The sequence below is a fragment of the Vipera berus genome, assembly GCF_964194415.1.
Source record: "Vipera berus genome assembly, chromosome: 3".
In the NCBI taxonomy this organism is placed as follows: domain Eukaryota; kingdom Metazoa; phylum Chordata; class Lepidosauria; order Squamata; family Viperidae; genus Vipera; species Vipera berus.
In genome coordinates this window covers 63236524-63257040 of record NC_138204.1, presented here as the reverse complement: position 1 = coordinate 63257040, position 20517 = coordinate 63236524, and the positions used below count along the sequence as shown (strand labels likewise).

At 42.7% G+C, this 20517-nt stretch overlaps 1 protein-coding gene across 4 annotated transcripts in view; it reads left to right on the top strand.

Annotated features, from left to right (window-relative positions):
* The window catches only part of CC2D1B (coiled-coil and C2 domain containing 1B), a 65957-nt gene that overhangs the window by 3841 nt on the left and 41599 nt on the right, over window positions 1–20517 (top strand). For all 4 annotated transcript variants that reach the window (XR_014025969.1, XM_081324137.1, XM_081324135.1 and 1 more), the window contains exons 3-14: window positions 1396–1528; window positions 1707–1807; window positions 3439–3555; window positions 5102–5233; window positions 10669–10975; window positions 11156–11280; window positions 12615–12690; window positions 13840–13950; window positions 14221–14351; window positions 18200–18272; window positions 19131–19267; window positions 20049–20244. Coding sequence is in view for 3 of the 4 variants with exons in the window: in XM_081324137.1 (XP_081180263.1) it covers window positions 1396–1528; window positions 1707–1807; window positions 3439–3555; window positions 5102–5233; window positions 10669–10975; window positions 11156–11280; window positions 12615–12690; window positions 13840–13950; window positions 14221–14351; window positions 18200–18272; window positions 19131–19267; window positions 20049–20244 (1639 nt within the window). In the remaining variant the exon portion in view is untranslated. The remainder of the gene's footprint in view (window positions 1–1395; window positions 1529–1706; window positions 1808–3438; window positions 3556–5101; window positions 5234–10668; window positions 10976–11155; window positions 11281–12614; window positions 12691–13839; window positions 13951–14220; window positions 14352–18199; window positions 18273–19130; window positions 19268–20048; window positions 20245–20517) is intronic.

Below are 20517 nucleotides of genomic sequence, written 5' to 3'. Positions count from 1 at the left end.
TCCCTTTGTGGTCCCAGGAAGGAAACTGATAGTCGTCTTATTCTCTTTGCTTTATATAATATAGTAGACTCAAGTAAAAAAAAACCATCGGTATTTCATGGTACATTTTGGACTGGGTGCCAAATCATAGCATGTATGAGAATAAACCAGGGTAAATCTCACCTTCACATTTCTCCCATTCTCTCTTTTGTGAGGAGTCCTTGGTGCTCTCAGCGGTTGGTCATTATATTCATTATATAAGTGGGAAGTAATGGAATTTTAAAAGAAATACTAAGCTCTTAGCAAAATGAAGGAAATTATGTTACACAAATTTTCCACTTGGAACAGATACCTTTTAGTCCAGAATTTGAGAAGGAAGAGACCTTAGACAGAGTTGTTAAGTTTGGGACTCCCAGACACAGAGTACAAGCTCTTAATGAAAGTCAAACTGGTTTTGCTTCTTGCTCTGAATAATTGAAAAGAGAAATAATTGAAGCAAAACACCAACACCCTCTATACACACACAGAATGCCATGAGCAACAATGACTTGGTAGCAGAGTGGAACAAGCTCATAAGAACCCCTTTCAGTTTAAGGAACATTGGACTGGAGAATCCGAGAACTTTAAGCACAAATTGCCACTTGCCATAAATGGATAATTTTGGGTCAAATATTGTCTCTTAGTTTAAGGTGTACCTCACAGAATATAATTGGAGAAGAAAAGTATACATCACTTTTTGTTCCTAGAAGGAAGGTCACTATTAACATATGTTACCTGTCATCTAACGTATACTTCAGAAAACCATACACTATCTTAACCGTTTTAACTATTTCCTTTATTTCAATATTTACAAAATCTGACTGGTTATAAAAAAAACTATATAAACTTAAAGTGGAGAAAGGTTTTTAAAAATTAAATACATTTTAAGCAGAACTTTAGTATATGATTTAGTTTGGGCACAGATGAATACGGTAGTTCCAAAAGATAAAAATCAAATATTTCAAATCTCAATATAGAGTTCATGCTACTATAAAATGTCATAGAACTCTGTAAGCAGATAGTATTTGTTATTATTTATTTATTATTGGGACTTATATGCCGCCCTATCTCCCGAAGGACTCAGGGCGGCTAACAACAATAAAATACAATAATACAAAAGTTAAAAAGAAATTAAATTAATAGCCCCAGTAGAATAAATTAAAATTAAGTTAAAAATTAAAAACATAATTAAAATCCCTGTCAGTCCAGGTCAGCCTGATGGAAAAGGAGTGTTTTGAGGCCGCGGCGAAAGGACCGGAGATCCTGAAATTTGTACCAGTATTGGATGAAACAGGTGAAAGCAATGCTACCAATTTATCTTGCGTAGACATTTCTGTAACATGGATACTTCTCCTGTTCTTATTTTCCTGTCAACAGCTGGGCCTTTTTATAGAGTTCAAGCCTGAAGAGATGGTACTAGATCTAGAAGACGATGGGGATCTGGAAGCTGAGCTAGCAGCTATTACTGGAGAAAATCTGCCTACTGGAAAAAACAAACCAAAAGGAAAAGGTGAGGACATTCTGCTGACAAAACATGACAAGCTTAAGAACCATTTTCTTGGGAACTGTATTTTAACTGCTGTCTTGTGCATCTTTCCCTTCTTCCTTTCTTTTATGGGAATTACATTTTGTAACTATAAACTTTTAAGTTCCTTTCCTTAAGGTTTCTTGGTTTTAATTTTCTGCAGCCCCTTTGCCCATGGATCATATAGAAAAATTGGCTGCTGAGTGCATGAAGGACATGGATGAGGATGAGGATGAAGGTCTGGAGGAAGATACCGAACTTTTGGTATATATATGGGAGTCTCCTGAAAGACTGCTTTTTCTCCTCTAGTTCTTAAAGAGGAACTATCATTTCGTACCATTTTTCTCAGGCAACATTAAAATTTGAATCCTATACTTCACAGCCAGAAGAGAAAGCAGTCGTGTTGGTTGGAACATTATGGGAATTGAAGCCCAATTCATTGAGAATGTATCAGGATGCTTATAAGAAAGATGGCATATGTTGATATGTATTCTGTTGCCTCAGATGTTGCATTTTGAGGAGTGTTAAGAGGGAAATGCAAGAAATTCTGGTTTGTTTTTAATCTATAATATTAAAACAGTTCTACAGTATCACATCAAATTAGTCTTCTGAAATGGTATTTTTGAGAATCAGAAGACAGAAGTCATATGCATGGATGTGTACAATAGAAATATATCCTGTGTGCTTTAGAAATAGTAAATGTAGACATGATTTCTTGATTTTTTTTTAAGAAGACATATTTCTGGTTGGTTTCATAACAAGCAAACCCATCTTATGATATGAAATAAAATTTGCTACCCTTTCATGTCTTTGCAGAAGTTAGTAAGGATGCAGAAGGGTTGAAAATTTTCAAGTAGTGTTGTGCTTTCTGCTCTTTAGAGCTTTTTTCCATAATAATATGTATACAACACATTAAAATATTTGTCAAGATAAGATTCTGTGAAGAAAAATTGACATAATTTTACTGTGACTGAAAGCCTAGACTAGATTTTCATAATTTATTGAAAAATGTATTAGATACCTTTAAATAATACATTTTACCTGAACTTAGAAAAAAATAATAATTCCAGAATGCCTTTCCCATTCCTCCCTTGTCAAACCCAAGGTTTTAACTAAAATAATTTTTAACTAGTGGAATTAACAACATGCATATTATAGATAACCTTCGACTTATAACCACAATTGGGATCAGATTTTCTGTTGCTAAGCAAGGCGCTTAAGTGAGTCATGCCTGATTTTAGCACCTTTTTGCCACAGTTATTAAGTGGATGACTGCCATTGTTAAATGAATCATGCAGTCATCAGATGAATCTGGCTTCCCCCATTGACTTTGCTCAGGGGTAGGCAACCTTGTCTGTTTTATGACTCGTGGACTTCAACTCCCAGAATTCCTGAGCCAGCCATGCTATCTCAGGAATTCTGGGAGTTGAAGTCCACAAGTCATAAAACAGACAAGGTTGCCTACCCTGGACTTTACTTGTCAGAAGGCCACAAATGACTGCTGCAATCATTCTAAATGCATACCTGTTGCCAAGCAACACGATGTTTGATCATATGACTATGGGGATGCTACAGCGGTTGTAAGTGTGAGGGCAGGTTTTATGTCAATGTTTCCAGTGACCATTGTATCTTCAAATGGCCCCTTAATGGTTGTAAGTTGAGGATCACCTGTATATGATATTTCTTATCAATATTGGTTTTTATAACTTCTGAAATAAAGTATTTTTTTATTTCAGAAATTCATCAGTGGCGCCTAAGACAGTTTTTATTTCCATGTATTGACACTGCCCCTTCCTGCTAGGAATTAGGGAGCACTAGGTTTGGGAAAAGCTACATTAAACTGTAGAACAGAAATATTTATTTTGTAGCGATAACTGCCATGGTCCTTATTCTAGGCAGAGTTACAGGAAGTCCTGGGAGAAGAACATGGAGAAGAAACCGGAGAGAAAGACACAGAAACAATGGAAATTTCTCCTATAACCACAGAACAGCACACTGATATGCAGACAGAGGTAATTCTGGTTGAAAGGAACAATATAATCATCTGGTATTACCCCGAATTGTTCAATGTATTCATATCATAAATCCAATCCTTAGATAAAGTGATCATTGTTCTCAATCATTGGGCATATTGGCTTTGGCTAATTAAGTTATAGCCCAAAACCTCTGAAGTGCATGAGGTTTTCTGTTCCTTTTTTAAAGATTTCTGCCTTAGAATGGAATAGAGCTGGAAGGGACCTTGGAGGTCTTCTAGTCCAGCCCCCTGCTCAAGCAGGAGAACCTATATCTCAGGTGATTGTCTAGTCTCTTCTTTAAAATCTCCAGTGATGGAGCGCCCACGATTTCTGGAAGCAAGCTGTTCCACTGGTTGATTGTCCACACTGTCAGGAAGTTTCTCCTTAATTCCAGGTTGCTTCTCTCTTTGAACAGGACGCTGCCTGGCTCTTTGGGCCGTTTCTGCGGTGTGGCCTCCTACTGCGAGCAAAAGAAGCGGCCCAAAGCTCTGTGTGAGCAGTGGAAGCGGCCTGAAGTGCTGCACAACCAGCAGAGCTGGCCTGAAGTGCCATGCAACGTCCTGCAGCTTCCCCCCCCCCCCGTGCCTTAGCTTGATTTTTAGGGGTATGCCTCACCCCAAAACTAGGGCCTAGTTTTGGAGTAGGTCTTACATTAGGCCCACCCCCAAAAATCAAGCTAGGGCTTACTATCGGGCTGAGTCTTAACATTAGGGGAAACACGGTAGTAGTGGTTTTTAGCCTGTGAGTTATATTTGCTATCAGTTTTGAGAGTAAACAGTGATGTTGATATTTACTTAGGCTGTCAGTTTCTTGGCAGAATGTTTGTAATTGCTACCGGTTCTTCTTGGGTGACTGAATATAGTGCTTGCCTGTTGGATATTCTTTCTCCCCATAGAAGAAAAGAATTTTACAAGTAGACATAATGTTAAGAACTGTTTTGCACCCTCATTTCTACATGAGAGAATAGTCCTTTAATACTCTAAATCAGGGGTCTCCAACCTGTGGGCTGTGGCCCTGTCCACGGAAATGGCTGGCTGGTGCGTGAATGGGGTTGCTAGCCACCGTGGGGGGGGGGTACACGGCCCTTCACACATGTGCACGACACCAAGGCATGCTGCATGCGTGAATAGAGCTGCTAGTGCTTCGCCAGTACATGTCCCATTTGCATGTGTGCGCACCAGTTTGGAGCCTGCTTTCCTTCTCTCCGGGCCATGAGCCCGGAAAGGTTGAAGATCTCTGCTTTAAATAACTATCTGTCAGCCATTACCCGAAATGGCTGAGACTTCCAATTTCTCAAGTTCTGCCTGCATTTACCTTGTGTCTGCATAATTTCCAATGGTACTCCACCCACCTCTCTACTGCTTCTCTGGGCAAAAGGCCCAGAGGTGCTGAAACACAAATGCTCTTCTGTTCAAGATGTTTGGTTTTAAGTCTGATGTCCAAGCTTTTCCATGTCTAAAGTAGCAGTTTTGCACAGATGCTTGAGTGGCCTGTTTGATCTTATTTTTGTCTCCTTAATTTCTCTTATATTTTCTTCTTTGAGATGACTCCCGTTGTTTCCAGTGGATTGCAGAAAACGGTCGAAGACAGGATAGCTATTTACAAGACAGCAGTACTGAATGCAAAAGAGGCCGGCGAGAAGGCCAAAGTGCGACGTTACGAGCGAGGTCTCAAGGTATGTTGGACTATTGACGGAAGTGCTACATTTTTTCCTGTGGAGGAATTGTTCAAAGAAGCCAGGAGTGCCACAGAATATGCTGAGAAGAGAGCAGCATGTAGATGCTAATCATATTTTGTAATAATTTTGTACAGATTAAATTTGGGGGGGGGAATAAATTAATGTTTGTTGCATAAAATAAAAATGAACTGTCTTAGGCCATGATTTATTCAATTATACTTTCCTTTAGTAAAGCAAAATTTAATAAATAATTCTGTGGCTACTTAGTTAACCTTTAAAAATAATTGTAAAAAGCACAATATAGGCCATGTTTAAAAGAATTAGAGTGGCTATAGGGGAAAATAGAGAGAATCTAAAATTAGTTGTGGGTAAATGTTAAACATTTGTCTTGCATTATTGGGACTTATATGCCGCATTTATAGGTATTTTTATCCAAGTGTCACAAACTACATTATAAAACAAACTACATTATAAAAAGAACATTCTGCTTTAATTGATGTTACAATTTATATTTTCTGATAATTTAGCTAATCCCAATTACCGTATATACTTGAGTATAAGCCGACTCGAGTATAAGCCGAGACCCCCATTTTCACCCCCAAAAACTGGAAAAAGTTCGTGACTCGAATATAAGCCGATCCGCCGTTCTGCAAGCCTCCGCCGCCAGCAGAGGCTCGATCCGCCATTTTGCAAGCCTGAATACACAGGAATACCCTGTGTGGCCGCGGCTCTCGGGGAAGCCCTGGCTGTCCGCTTCCTCGCTCCACGCTGCCATTCGGGGCCCGCGCGTTCCCCGGGCAAATCGCGGCACCCAGCAGGCGAGGAAACACGCCCGCTCCAGTCGCCCCCCCTTCCCTCAGGAGACGGAAGCAAGTGACCGCCCGGAGCTTACCGAGGACTTGCGCGCGGCCGAGGCTTCGGTGCTTCCAGGATCGCGCGCACCTCTCCCAAGCCGCCGCCATCCGGAGACCTGCCGAAGTTTGGGGAGATTTGGGGAGGTGCGCGCGCACCTCCCCAAACCTCCCCAAACGTCAGCAGGTCTCCGGATCTCCGTGCCTTGCCTGCCTGCTAATTTCCGCTGCAGAAAGAAGCAGGCAGGCAAGGCACGGAGATCCGGAGACCTGCTGATGATTGGGGAGGTTTGGGCACCTCCCCAAACCTCCCCAAACGTCGGCAGGTCTCCGGATCTCCGTGCCTTGCCTGCCTGCTTCTTTCCGCTGCAGAAAGAAGCAGGCAGGCAAGGCACGGAGATCCGGAGACCTGCTGATGATTGGGGAGGTTTGGGCACCTCTCCAAACCTCCCCAAACGTCGGCAGGTCTCCGGATCTCCGTGCCTTGCCTGCCTGCTTCTTTCCGCTGCAGAAAGAAGCAGGCAGGCAAGGCACGGAGATCCGGAGACCTGCTGATGATTGGGGAGGTTTGGGCACCTCCCCAAACCTCCCCAAACGTCGGCAGGTCTCCGGATCTCCGTGCCTTGCCTGCCTGCTAATTTCCGCTGCAGAAAGAAGCAGGCAGGCAAGGCACGGAGATCCGGAGACCTGCTGATGATTGGGGAGGTTTGGGCACCTCCCCAAACCTCCCCAAACGTCGGCAACGCTCTGGGCGGCAGAGTCTTGGAGAAAGAAAAATCGGCTGCAGCCTCGGGGTAGGCTTCTGCAGGGGCCAGGTAGGGAAAACTCGCCGGGGAAAACGGGTGCCGTTGCAGCGCCCGGCGAGTTTAAAAGCAGCGGGTGCAGATGCCTGAACAAAAGAGGAAACTCGGTTGAACTCTTCATCTCCCTGTCTGCCTTATCTGGTCTTTCAAGAGGAGGGTATTCCTTTCACTTCTTGAACTTTCCCAAAGACTTGCAAACTTTTCCAACCATTACTTCCAAGGATCTTTGATGGGGAGAGAAAGCACGGGTGAGCAATGGGGAGAGAAAGCACGGATGAGCGATGGGGAGAGAAAGCACGGGTGAGCAATGGGGAGAGAAAGCACGGGTGAGCGATGGGGAGAGAAAGCACGGGTGAGCAATGGGGAGAGAAAGCACGGATGAGCGATGGGGAGAGAAAGCACGGGTGAGCGATGGGGGGGAAAGCACGGGTGAGCGACTCCGCTCCCTCACCTCACCTCCGGGCCGGGCTTCTCGCCGGCGGGCTGGCTGGCTGGTGCTGGTCCCCGGGCGAGGAAGCGAGCAAGCGGGCGAGCGGCAGCGGCATTTTCGGGGCGGCACGGGTGAGCGATGGGGAGAGAAAGCACGGGTGAGCGATGGGGAGAGAAAGCACGGGTGAGCGATGGGGAGAGAAAGCACGGGTGAGCGATGGGGAGAGAAAGCACGGGTGAGCGATGGGGAGAGAAAGCACGGGTGAGCGATGGGGGGGGAAAGCACGGGTGAGCGATGGGGAGAGAAAGCACGGGTGAGCGATGGGGAGAGAAAGCACGGGTGAGCGATGGGGAGAGAAAGCACGGGTGAGCGATGGGGGGGGAAAGCACGGGTGAGCGATGGGGGGGGAAAGCACGGGTGAGCGATGGGGAGAGAAAGCACGGGTGAGCGATGGGGAGAGAAAGCACGGGTGAGCGATGGGGAGAGAAAGCACGGGTGAGCGATGTGGGGGGAAAGCACGGGTGAGCGATGGGGAGAGAAAGCACGGGTGAGCGATGGGGAGAGAAAGCACGGGTGAGCGATGGGGGGGGAAAGCACGGGTGAGCGATGGGGGGGAAAGCACGGGTGAGCGATGGGGGGGGAAAGCACGGGTGAGCGATGGGGAGGGAAAGCACGGGTGAGCGATGGGGAGAGAAAGCACGGGTGAGCGATGGGGAGAGAAAGCACGGGTGAGCGATGGGGGGGGAAAGCACGGGTGAGCGATGGGGAGAGAAAGCACGGGTGAGCGATGGGGAGAGAAAGCACGGGTGAGCGATGGGGGGGAAAGCACGGGTGAGCGATGGGGAGAGAAAGCACGGGTGAGCGATGGGGAGAGAAAGCACGGGTGAGCGATGGGGAGAGAAAGCACGGGTGAGCGATGGGGGGGGAAAGCACGGGTGAGCGATGGGGGGGGAAAAGCGGCAGCGGCATTTTCGGGAGCAGCGGGTGAGCGATGGGGGGGGAAAAGCGGCAGCAGCATTTTTGGGGGCAGCGGGTGAGCGATGGGGGGGGAAAGCGGCAGCAGCATTTTCGGGGGCAGCGGGTGAGCGATGGGGGGGAAAGCGGCAGCGGCATTTTCGGGGGCAGCGGGTGAGCGATGGGGGGGGAAAGCGGCAGCGGCGGTTGTTGGGGGCGCAGCAGGCGAGGCAGCTTCTCTCAGCAGCCTGTTCCGAACGAAGGGACAGTTCTTTTTTTTTGTTGACTGGAGTATAAGCCGAAGTGGAGTTTTTCAGCCCAAAAAGTGGGCTGAAAAATTCGGCTTATACTCAAGTATATACGGTATGTTCATGAGAATATATTCAGAGAAATGATGCACATGTAACTGAGAAGAGAGTGGAAATGTCTTTCCTCTGATTACTAGTACTTTAAAGCCCAAAGATATGATTTACGTAAATATGTATTTACTTAACACATTTATATTTCTATCTATAAAAGACACTCTGGGTGGCAAACAAAATCACAACCTATTACCGTATTTTTCGGACCATAAGACGCACCCAGTTTTTAGAGCAGGAAAACAAGAAGAAAAAATTCTTTCTCCTTCTCTCTTTCTTTCTCTCCCTCCCTCTCCCATTGTCCCTTCCTCCCTCCCTCCCTCCCTCCCTTCCTTCCTTCCTTCCCTCCCTCCCTCTTTGTCCTTCCCTCTCTGCATTAGAGCAGTACCCGCGGAGGCGGCCCTGCAGCCCGGCTTTCTCTTGCAGAAAGCAAGCTGAAACGGAGTGAGGGAGATTGCCAGAAATGCGAATCGGCCGATCTCACGCTCCTGCAAACTCCCTCGCTCGGTTTCAGCTTCCCTTGGTACAAGAGAAATCAGGCTGAAACGAGGCAGATTGCAGCAGCGCGAGATCAGCCGATTTGCATTCCTGGCAATCTCCCTCACTCCGTTTCAGCCTGCTTTCTCTTGTAGCAAGGGAAGCTGAAACCGAGCGAGGGAGAGTGCAGGAGTGTGAGATCAGCGTTTCTCAGCACATGCCGATTCGTGCTCCTGACAATCTCCCTTGCTTTCCACTTGCGGAGGTTGGGGCTGGCCATACGGATCACCTTCGGACCATAAGACGCACCCTCGTTTCCCCCCCCCCCACTTTTGGGAAAAAAAAGTGCGTCTTATGGTCCGAAAAATAGGGTACATAAAAAAGACCAAAAAATTCTCACTAGCAACACAGCAGATCTGCCAACATGGATCAGAGCTCCATTTTACACCCCAGCCCTGGTGCCTAGGGAAATGGCCAAGTTTTTGAGCCTTTTGGGAGGTCAGTAGGATTAGGACTGCCTGTATCACAGGGAGAGTTGGTCCACAAGACAGGTGCCATGACAGAGAAGGATGCTTCCTAGCACCCACCCAGTGAGTGTTGCATTGATGGGACCCAGAGCTTTCTATTCTGCCTAATCTGTTAGAATGGACAGAAACTATTGAGGAGAGGCAGTCATGCAAGTAATCTGGCTCCATGCCTTGTAGGGTTTTAAAGGTGACAATCAATACCTTGAATTGCACCCAGAAGCCAACTGGGAGCCAGTGAAATTCACAAAGCAGCAAAGTGTTACATGGCTGTACTATGGAGAGACCAGTACTGCCTGCATGTGTGCCCACATAATCATGCATCAACAAATGGGTTGTATGTAAAATGGGACTGTTTTCCTAGTTGTCCGTACTCTGATACAGTACCAGGACCCAAGACAGTGTTGAAAATTGAGAATCTCACAGAGCAGTCTGAAGTATCTGTTCAGGTTGGAGATGTGACTCCTAGGCCTTTCAGTTAATGCCTTGCTATGTACAGTTTTCATTTGTTTGGTTGTTGCTGTAAAAATTGGTGGTGCTAGTAATTGATTTCAGTACGGTACTTGATTTCACCCTTATCTACCAGTTGGAATTCCTATAGTGCATGTAATTTCTAGTTGATCATGTAAAAAGTTTGAACTGAGATCCTGCACATGCTGGCACTGGGCAGAGTTTTAATCACATTGGTGTGGAAATTTATTTTTACGTTTTATGGCTCCAGAGAGTGCCAGCAGAAGCAATTCAAATCAATACTTGCCTCAGAGCTAAATCAGAACTTAAAGCAGATATACAACAGAGTATCTTCATCAGTTTAGATTCCATGTAATGAAATCCTGAATGGTAATGTTTGGTTAATTTCCTTTATTTGTAACTATACATTTTTACAGTTATTTTGAGGTGCTTTAAAATACGTGTTTCTTTTGTTTGCTCTGCAGTATATGTTGCCAGTATGTCTGTCATGAATTAGCTTGATTAGGATATCTGTAAAGGGATGTTACACTTAACATTTGGCATTGTCTTGGAATTGTTGCTAGACGCTGGAATCCATGTTGACTGCGTTGAAGAATGGCAAAAAAGTGAATGAAGAAGAAATGCCGCCCCCTGTAGCATCTGGGAAGAGCTCTTCGTCTGAGCCACAGGCCATGCCTCAGAGTGACTTGCCTAAAAGCTCAAGTGATCAAGATGAAGTAACATTACCTGAGGAAGAAAGAACAGAAGGTCTTGCAGCAGCCCATAAATTAACGGATCCCAGTGATCAGCAGCTGTCTGTAAATAGAACTGCTATCCAAGGTCAGGATGTAAACACAAATGCCCTGGGAACAAAAGCTACTTTGGAAAACAGTAAGTAGTTTTAGTCGATGTTTTTTTTAAAATCAGGAATCCGTTCTGTATACAGGATGTTCAAAAATAAAGCATGTTGCTGCTTTTCTGTCCCAGGTGTGGGGGCGAGGACCAAAAATTGTTATTCTATAGAAAATATCTATAGGAGATATTTTATTGGCTGACTATTATGTTGTTCAGATTCCAAACATCTTGACACACGGGCACTGCTTGTGACAAGAGAGAAGGAGTACAAATTAGCGGCCTTGAAAGCGAAACAGAAAGGTGATCTTGAGAAGGCAAAAGAATATATGAGGACTGGGAAGGTGAGGCTTCATTATTCTCATTATTCAAGGCAGCTTTATCAAACCAGAACTTGTGTTGGGCTTTTGAATCTTTAGTACATTCTTCCCTGACTTCCACAATCAGATGTCCCCTAGATATTAAAATAATCTAGACCAGTGTTTCTCATCCTTAGCAACTTGAAGAGGTGTGGACTTCAACTCCCAGAATTACCTAGTCAGTTATGTTGGCTGGGGAATTCTGGGAGTTGAAGTCTACACCTCTTCAAGTTGCCAAGGTTGAGAAACACTGATCTAGATTACAGAACCCCTCTCTCCCATTTGAGAATGATTTGATTGATTGATTGATTTATAGGCTATCCAACCTGTTTGGGATTGTAATTCAACAACCCTGGACAGCAGAGACTTGGAGAATGCTGCAGTAAAATATTTTCTCTAAGCAAGTTTATGTTACATGGCTGTTGAAATCCCAAGGATTTCCTTAAGTACAGTATGTGAAATGGAGCTGGCTTGAGGATTTGTATCCATTATATCTAAATGTTCAGCATTTTCCAAAAGCCACTATGGAATTGAACAAAAACTATGTATAATTGTGATTCAAGAACCGAGCTCACACATTCACTAAGCTATCATTTGCTCAATCTTTGCTCGTCTACAATTAATTCAATAAGTCCAGTTTATTTCAAATAACTTTAATCAAAACTCTATGAGATTTTACCAAGCAGACTATATTATAACTTAGCACAGTGTGTAAATCCAGCTTTAAAATTGTTTCTTCATTATGTAATAGTAACCACTGTAGTATGGTGTATGATGAACACTGCCCAGAATGACTTGTTGAGATGGGTGGCTATAGAAATCAAATAAATAAAATAAAGTCACAATGGGATAAGAACTCTGTTAGAATCATGAACTAGAAAATCTATTTTTTGGTGTTCAGACACAGTAATAGGTTATGGAGTCAGAATAATTTAACCAAATTAGAAATATGTGTGTCACTTAGCTTTCAGCTGCCCACTTTATCTAGGCTTGATTTAATTAGGAATTGTTTGCAAGTACAATGATACTCTAGGAGACAAGATATATGTACCTGTGGTGGAGATGAATTATAGGATCAGTATCACAGAAAGAAGAAAAATAAGACTTAGGCCAATAGAGTTTTAAAAAATCCATATTGTTTTTGTTTTGCTTTTTTAAAGCATTATCTTTATCTTGCAGAAGACTAGAAACTTGAGAAGTAGATTTTTAGGATTCTAAAAATATTTGGGGGTCCTATGTGAAATTACTGCCTTGTGAATTGTTTGGTAAAGAATACATTAGATCCTTTAACTTTCTGAGACCTTACTTTTATATTGCAGAAATTTAGCCTGGTTATAGAAGCCTTGGATAATGGGCAACCTGTAGACCTCAGGGATATGCCTCCTGCCCTGGAAGGTAATAAACAATTTCTTTTTCAGCTGACACAGAAATTAAAATTCATTGGATAAAATATGAATAATGGCAGTAGGCATCTTTGCAGCTAAACCTTCTGATACACTGATATGCAAACCCCAAGAGTATAGAGGCACTGAATTTTCATGTTTTAAATTTTCCAGTACCTTAAAGTTTGTTTTCCAGTACCTAAATTTGTCTCTGGAAGCAAATATGATTTTTTTTCATCTGTTTTATTAAGTTACTTTGTAAACATTGCACATGTGTGCTTAAAACACTTGCAAAAAGTACCACATGGTTCCCAAGCCTCTTATTTTGGAACCTGATTAATGTCACTTAATCAACTTACAACCATTCATTTAGTGAGCATTCAAAGTTACAACGGCACTGAAAAAAGTCTTATGACCATTTTTCACACTAACAACTGTTGCAGCAATTCGGGCTCTAGCAACTGGCCTGCATTTATCACAGTTGCACTGTCCTGGGGTCATATGGTCACCATTTGTAACTTTCCCAGCTGGCTTTTAACAAGCAAAGTCAATGGGGAAAACCAAATTCATATAACAACCACACAATTCACTTAGCAACTGCAATGATTTGCTTAACCACCGTAGCAGAGAAGTCGTAAAATGGGGCTCAACTCACTTAACAACAGAAATTTTGGGCTCCATTATGGTTGTAAGTCAAGGACCACCTATATGCTGTTTTTCTTGCTGACCATTTGTATCATTATTATTCATGGATATGCTTAAACCTAAATCTGGATGCCTTGAATTTTTCAGTACAAGATTGTGTAATCTTGCACCTCAAGCATGCTCATTACTTGCCTCTATTTCTGTTTTGTTTCAAATATACCTTTCTCTTTTTTCCTAGTAAACAAATATAAGCCATTGCCTCTATTTTGCATCCGTGGAGTTGTAGCTGCTTGGACAGCCAACAAATTATTAAAATTAGTTTTATTTAAAGGGAACTTTTGGATACTTGGTAGATACCTCTTACTAGGCTGTTTTAATATGTAGTATTCTTAACACTGAGTTGTTTGGTTGGGGTCTTACTAAATTGTGCTCCAATTAAACTGAATTGATCACTATTTCCTGGCTTATTATGAAATGTAGCCAGATATTTTCTTGGTCTTTATAAACACTTTTTCAGAACTTGAAAGTCCAGAAAACGTGCAGTCTCCCTCGATACAAACTCCATCTGTACCTGTGGAAAATTCTCAGCTTCTAACTAAACCAGATTTTCAAGGTTATGAAGATTCAGGTGAGATGTGTCTTAAAGATATGACTCTGTAATTAGTTATATTATTAAAATTACAAACACAGTTGCTTTATTATTGTGGGTATGGTTGTTATGGCTGTCTTTAAGGGCAACCTTAAAATAAACCTGTTGCAAAAAATTAAAGCTGCTTTTAGCTTTTCTTTGGGGGGGGGGAAATCAATAAGTAATATTGGTTTGATTATAGCAAAAGTAAGAGGTACACATTCCATGATTGTGCTCTTAATGGTATGTTTTTTTGCATCCATTTCATAGGTTCCCAACAGCAGCCGAAAACGGTGCTAGAAGCTCTAAACCAGAGGTTGGAAAAGTACAAATCAGCAGCAGCTCAAGCCAAAGCAAATGGTGATGGCCGGAAAAGTAGGATGCACGAGAGAATAGCCAAGGTTAAAAACAAAAATAGGTGTGGAGTTGAGTTGATGCTAGCAATAGCTCCCCGTTTCTAATGTCTTTCCTGTGAGGCATTGATTTAGCATCATTTCACCAAAATATAATTGAGGGGTTGTTTTCTGCTTTTATTTTTTTAACTTTAAATCTGCCTTGAATTATACAGAGTCTTAAACCAGAGGTCCCCAACCTTTTGGGCACCAGGGATCGGTTATGTGGAGAGAGGTTTTTCCGCGGACCGGAGGGGACGTGGTTTTGTGTGCTGCCTGCATCCTGCGGATGGGGCTTTCCTTGTTTGCGTGGCCCGGTTGCTGGCATGCCGTGGCCCGGTACTGGTCCACGGACCAGGAGTTGGGGACCCCCGTCTTAAACTCTAACCACAGGTAGTTCTCAACTTATGGCAGAATTTGGGATCAGAATTTCTGAATTTCTCCTCGGGAGAAGAGGAGGGGGTGAGGCCCCAGGTAGGGGTTGAGCTCTCCGGGGCCGCCTGAGCTGAGAGTTTGGGCGGCTGAAGGATTGAGCCCCCCCGAAGCCTGGGTTGCTCCGAGCTGCGCAGCGCCCCTGCTCCGGGATTTATGGAGCAGAGCCAGGCGTTAGCAACCACCCCTGCCAAAAGGAAATACTTTTGATTATCAAGATGCAGGCAGAGCGGTACAGGAGGTCAAGGTGATGTGGACTCTTATCTTTACTCTCTAGCTCAATGGATTTTATAGCTTTAAAGTGAAAGTGCGCAATAAGTGAAAGTGGGGGAAGATGGCGGCTAAAACTTCTAAAGCTCTTCGGAGTGCGGGGTCTTCCCTGGTGCAACAGACCTCATTGCAAGCTTTGCTTCCTCCTGCACCTCCTCCGGCATTGACGCTTAAGGATTTACAAGATGCTTTTGGAAAGCATTCACAATTGATGTCTGACATGATGGATGAAAAGCTGAAAAAGTTGGAGGAGAAACTGGAGAAGAAGATGGAAGAGAAGTTTAGAGCAATGAGGGTGGACATGTTGTCTATGATTGAATCTGTAGCTGAATGTGTGCAACAGCTGGATGAAAAAGTGAAGGATCTCAGTCAAAAGAACTCTATATTAGAAGCAAAGGTATCAGAAAATGAAAATATAAGGGATAAAATGGACGGAGAATTGAGCCTTGCTCAGTATCATCAGATGCAGTATGCTATTAGAATCAGGGGTTTAAAGGAGAACTGTAAAGAAGATTTAAAGCAGCTGATTTCTGAGGCTCTGGAAGGGGTATTGGGCCAGCCAGCATCTGAAATTGAGGGAAATATGGACAAAATTTTTCGTGTAAATTCATGGATTGCAAGACAAAGGAAGTTACCCAGAGATGTGGTGGTCTATTTTACAAAGAGAGTAATTAGAGATGAAGTTATTCAAGCTGCCTATGATACTAAACTGGTAGTGGCTGAGCAAGAAGTCTTGGTTTTAAAAGAGATTCCTCCGAAGATTTTAAGGAGAAGGAAAGATTTTGCATTTTTAGTACAGGAACTTAAGAAATGTGATATTAAGTTTAGATGGGAGATTCCAGTTGGACTGGTGGTGACGCATGAAGGTAAAAGACATCATCTGGTTACTGTGGCCCAGGCACGTGATTTTTATAGCAATGTGTTAAAAGCAACCCCCCTATCATTTTTGGAAGCTGTTAAGGGATACGGCGAGGGAAAGCTTCAAGATGTTGCAGACAGACAGATAGAGGACAATGGTGTTGGAGGGGATCAAGATACAGTTTCATTGGATGTTGCAGGAGGCCAGAGGAAGACGCGTGCCGCCTTAAGAAGAGTGAGACGAGAGCAAGAGCAAGACCAGCAGATAGTTATGGAATCTCCAAAGTGTATTTACAGTGAAGATGTGGGAGGGGCGCGGTCCAAAGAAGTTTTGGGGGTCATGACAGACGTGCTCCAAAAGTTTTGGGGCGTTAAGATTGCTGATTAAATTTTTAAATTAGTATCTTAATGGATTAAATTTATCATAGAGGAGAAAGTTTTTTTTTAATATTTAACACAATTTAAGATGGATGTTATTTGCTTGTTAGAAAAGTATATTAGGGTTATGGACTAAAAGTGTGTGTTGAACACATTTGGTGTGATACATGTAAGAATTATTTTTGATTATGGTTTAGTTTGGTTGGAGATTATTAAGGTTAATAGATAGGCGCTTTTGGCGCGTAACTGAGAATTTGTTTATTTTTTTTTCTTTGAAATTAATATGAATAAGGACTGGGATTAAGAAAATCTATTCTGAGTAAAGCTCTTTTTTGTTTTTCTCTTTTTCTTTTTTACTTTATTTGTAATATTAATATTGTTTGTATTCATTTTACATGAGCTAGAGGGAGATAGAACTAATAGTTTATTGCTGATAACATAGGGGTGCTTATGTTTGTTTTTTGATTTTATACCCTGTATTTAGCTCTGGGAAGTCGGGGGGGGAGGAGGGAATGGGGGGAAGGGATAGGGAGGGTTGGGTGGGGGTGGGGGAGGGGGGGATTAAAGTTAAAATGTATTGTAAAACTTTTTAAATAAAAAAAAAGAATTTCTGTCGTTAAACAATATGGTTTTAAAGCGCAACCGTATAGCTCAGAAATCGCAATTTCTATAGTGAAGGTTGCAGTGACAATTCCACAGTTATGGGAATGCTGGGACGGTCATAATCATCATTTGTTCGGCATCACCACAACTTTGAAAGGTTGCTGAATGAATGGGCAGATAGTGGTTTGCCATTGCCATCTTCCTAAGACTGAGCTATTCACTCGTCCAAGGTTGTTCAGCTGGCTTTCCTGCCTAGGGAAATGGGACTCAGGTTTCCCTTTTCCCATTCCGGCATTTTAACCACTAGACCAGGGGTAGGCAACCTCGGCTCTTTTATGACTCATGGACTTCAACTCCCAGGATTCCTGAGTCTGGGAGTTGAAGTCCATGAGTCATAAAAGAGCCGAGGTTGCCTACCCCTGTACTAGACCAACCTGGCTCCTTTGTTTTCTGTACAACATGACATAGCAAGGTATGAAAATGTGCTTTCACACTAGAATACTGTGCCCCTTTATAGAAGAGTAAGCTCCATTGCACTTAGTGGGACTTAATTCTGAACGAGCAGATATAAGGACACATCAAATTAAATCACAAAGACAGGGATTGGTATTCTTTGCCAAAAAAAGCACAGTGACAATTGGGTACTATGTAGCAAAAGTGTTTTCTTATATAGAGAGTTCATGCCAAAGTTACATTGTCAAATTGTGTGTTTCAGTGAATCCCTAACCCTAACCGGAACTTCATGATACAGTGTTAAATATAGCATTTTTCTTCCAATCTGAACACACACTTCGTATTTATGTGCCTAATTTTTGCATGCAACTCTATGAGATATTATAGGGACGCGGTGGCTCAGTGGGTTAGGATGCTGAGCTTGTCGATCAGAAGGTCAGCAGTTTGGCGGGTTGAATCCCGAGTGCTGCGTAACAGAGTGAGCACCTGTTACTCGTCCCAGCTTCTGCCAACCTAGCAGTTCGAAAGCACGTAAAAATGCAAGTAGAAAAATAGGGACCACTACGGTGGGAAGGTAACAGCGTTCCATGCGCCTTTGGCGTCTAGTCATGCTGGCCACATGACCACGGAGACGTCCTCGGACAAGCGCTGGCTCTTTGGCTTTGAAACGGAGATGAGCACCAGCCCCTAGAGTCGGAAACGACTAGCACGCATATGCAGGAGAACCTTTACCTTTACCTTTACCTATGAGACATACTCTTCTCTCTTGTTCCAAGAGAATTTTCAGAAGATATATTGATTTCTGACAGCAAATGAAGAATAAATATGTATTTTCTCTCTCTAAACAATGTATCTTATTGCAGCAATATCAAGATGCCATAAGAGCACATAAAGCAGGAAGAAAAGTTAATTTTGCTGAACTACCAGTGCCCCCTGGTAAGTGGGTAACTGTCAGGGCTGTGCATAATGTGAAATATCCTAGCGTAAACATTTTCTATGTGCCAAATATATTTCAGCAGATTCTGCCCTGTCGTGAGACTCAGACAGCATTCACATGCAGACAAAACGGTTTGTTGTCACCTCTAAATCAGGGGCATGATTTTAACAACAAGCAAATGGCTGAAAATTTTACTTTATCCGTAATGTATTGGCAGAAATTGTAAAACTTGCTCTTAACCAAAATCAACCCCTCTGTTCTACTGTTGTGTGAACACTGTAGATTTTATGGAAATGATAACTCTGAAAAACCGCTCATATATAGGGAGTTCTGGAGCATGTACTCTTTTGAAAGAAGCCTTATAAAGTAAATTTTGTAATTCACATTTGCTTATATATTTCATTTATGTTGCAAATTTTGAGGACGAAGTAGCAATATTTGTACCTGGGATGATCACAAGTATTATAGTACAAATGGATAAAATTATGTGATAGAAGAAAATTCTAAATATATTTAAAACCCATATAATTAATATGGGAAAATTCCCCTATGTATAAACATAATGGATGTGGAATATTCTGATTTTCAATATTCATATTTTCTGTTTAGAATAAATTAAATTTCAGCTTCAGCTTAATTGCTGGGATTTTCGTGTCAGAGCTTTTCCAGAAATATTATTAATTTTTGGGCTTTGTTTTGTCGGCTATTATTGTAGTCCACAAACTAAGATCTTGAAATTTTTGAATATGACTAACATGTTAAACACTTTCCCTTTTAAAATCATGAATTCCTTAAATCTTTGTGGTTTATATTTCTTCCTTCTGTTATTTTGAGACTTGTTTGTTGAATTTTGTTAGGATTTCCTCCAATTCCTGGAATGGCTCCTGTAGATGATCACGGCACAGTTTCTGGAATGCTGGAAAATGCTAACGCATTGATTAAGATGGAAGAGGAGGTAGAAACAACAAATGACAAAAATCATGAGGAGGAGGAGGTACATTACTAACATAAATACGAAATTAACAGAGAGCCAGTTTGATTTAGTGGTTAAGGTACCAGACTAGAAACCAGGAGACTATGAGATCTGGTCCTGCCTTAGACATGAAAGACAACTGGGGTGACTTTGAACCAGTAACTGTCCCACAATCACAATGTCAGGCTCGGCCAAAAAGCTGGTAGATCAATTCCTACCAACCAAAGGATAGACACTTGATTGATTCAACAAAGGACTCTGCACTTGCCAGAAAAATATTAGGAAGAAAAAAAATGAATTTAATCCTACAGCCCTTTTGGCAATGTATTAATACAGATTTCTGTTTTGATTTAGGACCTATGGTAACATGAAAATTTGTGCTGAAGTCTAAGGCTGAATATTACTCTTGCCTTGCTAATGTCAGTTAAGACTTAAAGTTTGAGTACCTATTACTAGTTCATCATCTCATCAACCCCATATTGAACAATGGCGTACTCCAAATCTGGCCTTCTCCACTCTTGACACCTTCCCAAAAACGTTGAGCTGAAATTTACAAAAATTCCCTTCCAGTATACATATAGGAATATTGGAAATTATAGTATAGTCTTTTGGAAAATCTAAACTGGAGAAGGCTGCATTCTACCATTTTGTTAAAAAGCCACATTTTAAGGATGAGGCTTCTCTATTTTGAACAACCCCAGAGCAGCATTTGCTGTAATGGGATCCATGTGTACCCTATTGATCATTTCCCCATAATTAGCTTTCATGCATGTGGTTTTTAATTTGTGTTTCATTTCTATAGAGTGAACCAACCACACAGGTTCCAGCTTCCCAAAAGCCCACCCAGCTACCTACCAGACCTGTGCAAATTGTTCAGCCACTTGTGGTGCCATCTGCTATAATCCAGGAAGACTCTCCTTCAGAGAAAGACCATTCCCTGCCTATCCCTGGAATAGCATCAGAGAGATCTCCATCTACTGAAAACCTTCCTTCAGCTGGTAAGGTTTCCAGAGGGCCTGGCGGTTCCAGCAGTCATATTTTTTCTTATTTACATCATGCTGTGATAATAAAAACAGCTCTAATGTATTAGGCCACAGGTCGGCAAACCGCGGCTCCGGAGCCGCATGCGGCTCTTTGAGCCGTCTCCTGTGGCTCCCAGTCGCCCGGTGCGCGCGCAACTCTTCGAATGGGCGGAGGTGCGCACGCACCTCTGCCCGAACGGGCAGTGGCGCCGCTCGTTGGGAAAGCTGCTACGGCCCATTTGCAGAGCT